Here is a 2,795-nt window from a genome sequence, read left to right on the forward strand (position 1 = left end):
CCAGGCCTTTCATATGCAAAAGCCTCTGCGCACAGCTTGGGTGGGGCGGGGTCTCGGGGGATCAACAGGGTGGAATAAGCAGCAATGGCTGGTCCTCAGTCCTACCCTAAGAAGCCCGGCTTCTCAGTGTCCCAGTATTCGCTGCAAGTACCTCTGAGAGAAAGCCGCCCTCGAGTTCCGCCCGATGCCAGACAGTCCAGTTTCTCCTGTATGAGTCTGGCTCCCCAGAGACTTGCCTGGAACTGGAGTTCAGAGCAGTCAGGAGCTTGAGACTTCCTCCCAATTGAAAAAGACAACCGTGTCCTCAGTTTCTAGCCCTTTCCATGTGTGGCGCGTCCTCAGCTGCCAGCCCTTTCCATATGCACCGCGTCCTCAGCTGCCAGCCCTTTTCACGTGCGCCTCCGTACCTCTGCACTTTACTTCCGCACCTCCTCTGAGTCTCAGTATGCTTTTCTCTTTCATTCTAGTTGTAGAATTTCCACTCAGCCAGCCTTCCTGTGGTTCTGGATGATGTCCGTTTTGTCTTTTAGTTGTATTTTTGAAGTTGTTGTGGGAGGCAGTAATTTCCGGTGTTTACCTATGCTGACATCTTGGTTTTTCCCTGCTTCAATTTTCTTTGTCTTTTTTTTAGAAAATGAAAATATTTGCTAAGAAAAAAATAAAGTTAAGGGAAATTCTAATTTCCCTACCCATGTCGATCTTTTTTAATGTATTTCTGGTTCCAATTTGCTAATAGTTTGTTAAGGATTTTAGCATCTATAGTCATCAGGGATATTGACCTGTAATTCTATTTCTTTGTAGTATCTTTATCTGGTTTAGGAATTAGGATATAGCTGGCCTCGTAAAAAATCCTCTTGGATTTTTTGGAATAACTTGTGGAGGACAGGTGTTAGATCTTCTTTGAATGTTTGGTAAAGCTTGACTTAAAGCCATTTAGTCCAGATCATTTGTTTTCTGGGTGTTTTTTTTTTTTTATTACTGCTTTGATTTCATTAGCTGTTATCAGCCTATTCCAGTTTTCTGATTCTTCCTGATTCAGTGTTAGAAGACTATTTGTCTAGGAATTTGTCAATTTTGTCCAGGTTGTCCAGCTTGTTGGCATATAGTTTTTCATAGCATTTTTTACAATCCTTTGAATTTCTTTTGTTTTTAGCCATGGCTTTGCCTCTTTCATTTCTCATTTTATTTTATTTTAGTCCTCTCTCTTTGTTTCTTGATGAAAGGGTCATCAATCATGTTTATCTTTTCAAAGAACCAGCTCTTGGTATCATTAATCTTTTGTATTGTGTTTTTTTTTTCCGTAACTCTATGTCATTCATTTTCACTCTATTTTTTTAAATTTCCTTCCTATTACTTATGGTGGGCTTTTATTGTTGTTCTTATCTTAATTCTTTTAAATGTAGGGTTACAGCCCCCTTCCCCCAACTGCTGGTAAGGTGCTCGGTTCTTCCGAGGAAGCTAAGGCCGCGTTGGGGTGAAGCCGTCACTTCATCCGGCAACTATCACCACTCCCAGCAGCGCTCGCCCAGTACTCACCCTCACCGTGGCCTCAGTCTCAGAGCTCGCCTGCATCTACTGGGCCCTGATCCTGCACTACGATGAAGTGATGGTGACAGAGGATAAGATCAATGCCCTCATTAAAGCAGCTGGTGTAAATGTTGAACCTTTCTGGCCAGGCTTGTTTGCAAAGGCTCTGGCCAATGTCAACATTGGGAGTCTCATCTGCAATGTAGGGGCTGGTGGACCTGTCCCTGCAGCCAGTGCTGCACCAGCAAGAGGTCCTGCCCCCTCCACAGCTGCTGCCCCAGCTGAGGAGAAGAAAGTGGAAGCAAAGAAAGAAGAATCTGAGGAGTCTGATGATGACATGGGCTTTGGTCTTTTTTACTAAACTGGCTCTTTTGTAACACAGTCAATAAAAGCTGACCTCTGTTAAAAAAATATAGGGTTACATTGTTTATTTGAGCTTTTTTGTATTTCTTGAGGTAGGCCTGTAATGCTATGAATTTCCCTCTCAGGACTGCTTTAGCTGTTTCCCATAGATTCTGGGTTGTTGTGTGTTCATTTTATTTTGTATCCAGGAAGTTTTTGATTTTTTCCTTGATCTCATTGGTAATCTTTTTATAGTTTACTAATATACTATTTAGCCTCCATGTGTTTGAATGATTTTGAGTTTTTTTTTAATTTACTTGATTTCTAGGTTCATGTCAATGTCATCAAAGAAAATGCTTGATATGATTTCAATCTTTTTGAATTTGTTAAAGCTTTTATTGTGTCCTAACATATAGTCTACCTTTGAGAATGATCCATGTGCACTTGTTGATTTTTTTGTCTGGAAGATCTACACATTTATGTCAGTGTGGTGTTTAAGTCCCCTACTATGACTCTATTGCTTATAATCTCTCTCTTAAAGTTATGCAGAGGTTTGTTTGATTTTTAAATATATATTCAGGTGTTCCTGTATTGGGTGCATATATGTTAACAAGGGTAATATTTTGTTGTTGGATTGATGCCTTTAGTATTATGTTGTGACCTTCTTTGTCTCCTTTATGGCCTTTGTTTTGAAGTCTATTTTTTTCATCCCTACATGTTCATTCTCTGTGAGTCCTTTGTTCTGGGGTGGGTTTCTTGTAGACAGCACATATATGCGTCATACTTTCTTATCCATTCAGCTACCCTTTGTCTTTTGATTGGAACATTTAATCCATTTACACTAAGTTTATTATCAATAGGTAATTATTTATCACCATGTTTATTCTTTAGGCCTATGCTTCTCTCACTTTCTCTGTTTCTTCTTT

The 2,795-nt window shown here is 40.1% G+C and overlaps 1 protein-coding gene across 1 annotated transcript in view; it reads left to right on the forward strand.

Annotated features, from left to right (window-relative positions):
- LOC102248128 (60S acidic ribosomal protein P1) overlaps positions 1-1,938 on the forward strand; it is a 10,500-nt gene extending 8,562 nt beyond the window's left edge. The window contains exon 2 of the mRNA XM_014539497.1: positions 1,464-1,938. Within this exon, the coding sequence (XP_014394983.1) occupies positions 1,464-1,888 (425 nt within the window). The 3' untranslated portion in view covers positions 1,889-1,938. The remainder of the gene's footprint in view (positions 1-1,463) is intronic.
- Positions 1,939-2,795: the final 857 nt, after the last annotated feature.

Source organism: Myotis brandtii, unplaced genomic scaffold, assembly GCF_000412655.1.
Source record: "Myotis brandtii unplaced genomic scaffold, ASM41265v1 scaffold219, whole genome shotgun sequence".
In the NCBI taxonomy this organism is placed as follows: domain Eukaryota; kingdom Metazoa; phylum Chordata; class Mammalia; order Chiroptera; family Vespertilionidae; genus Myotis; species Myotis brandtii.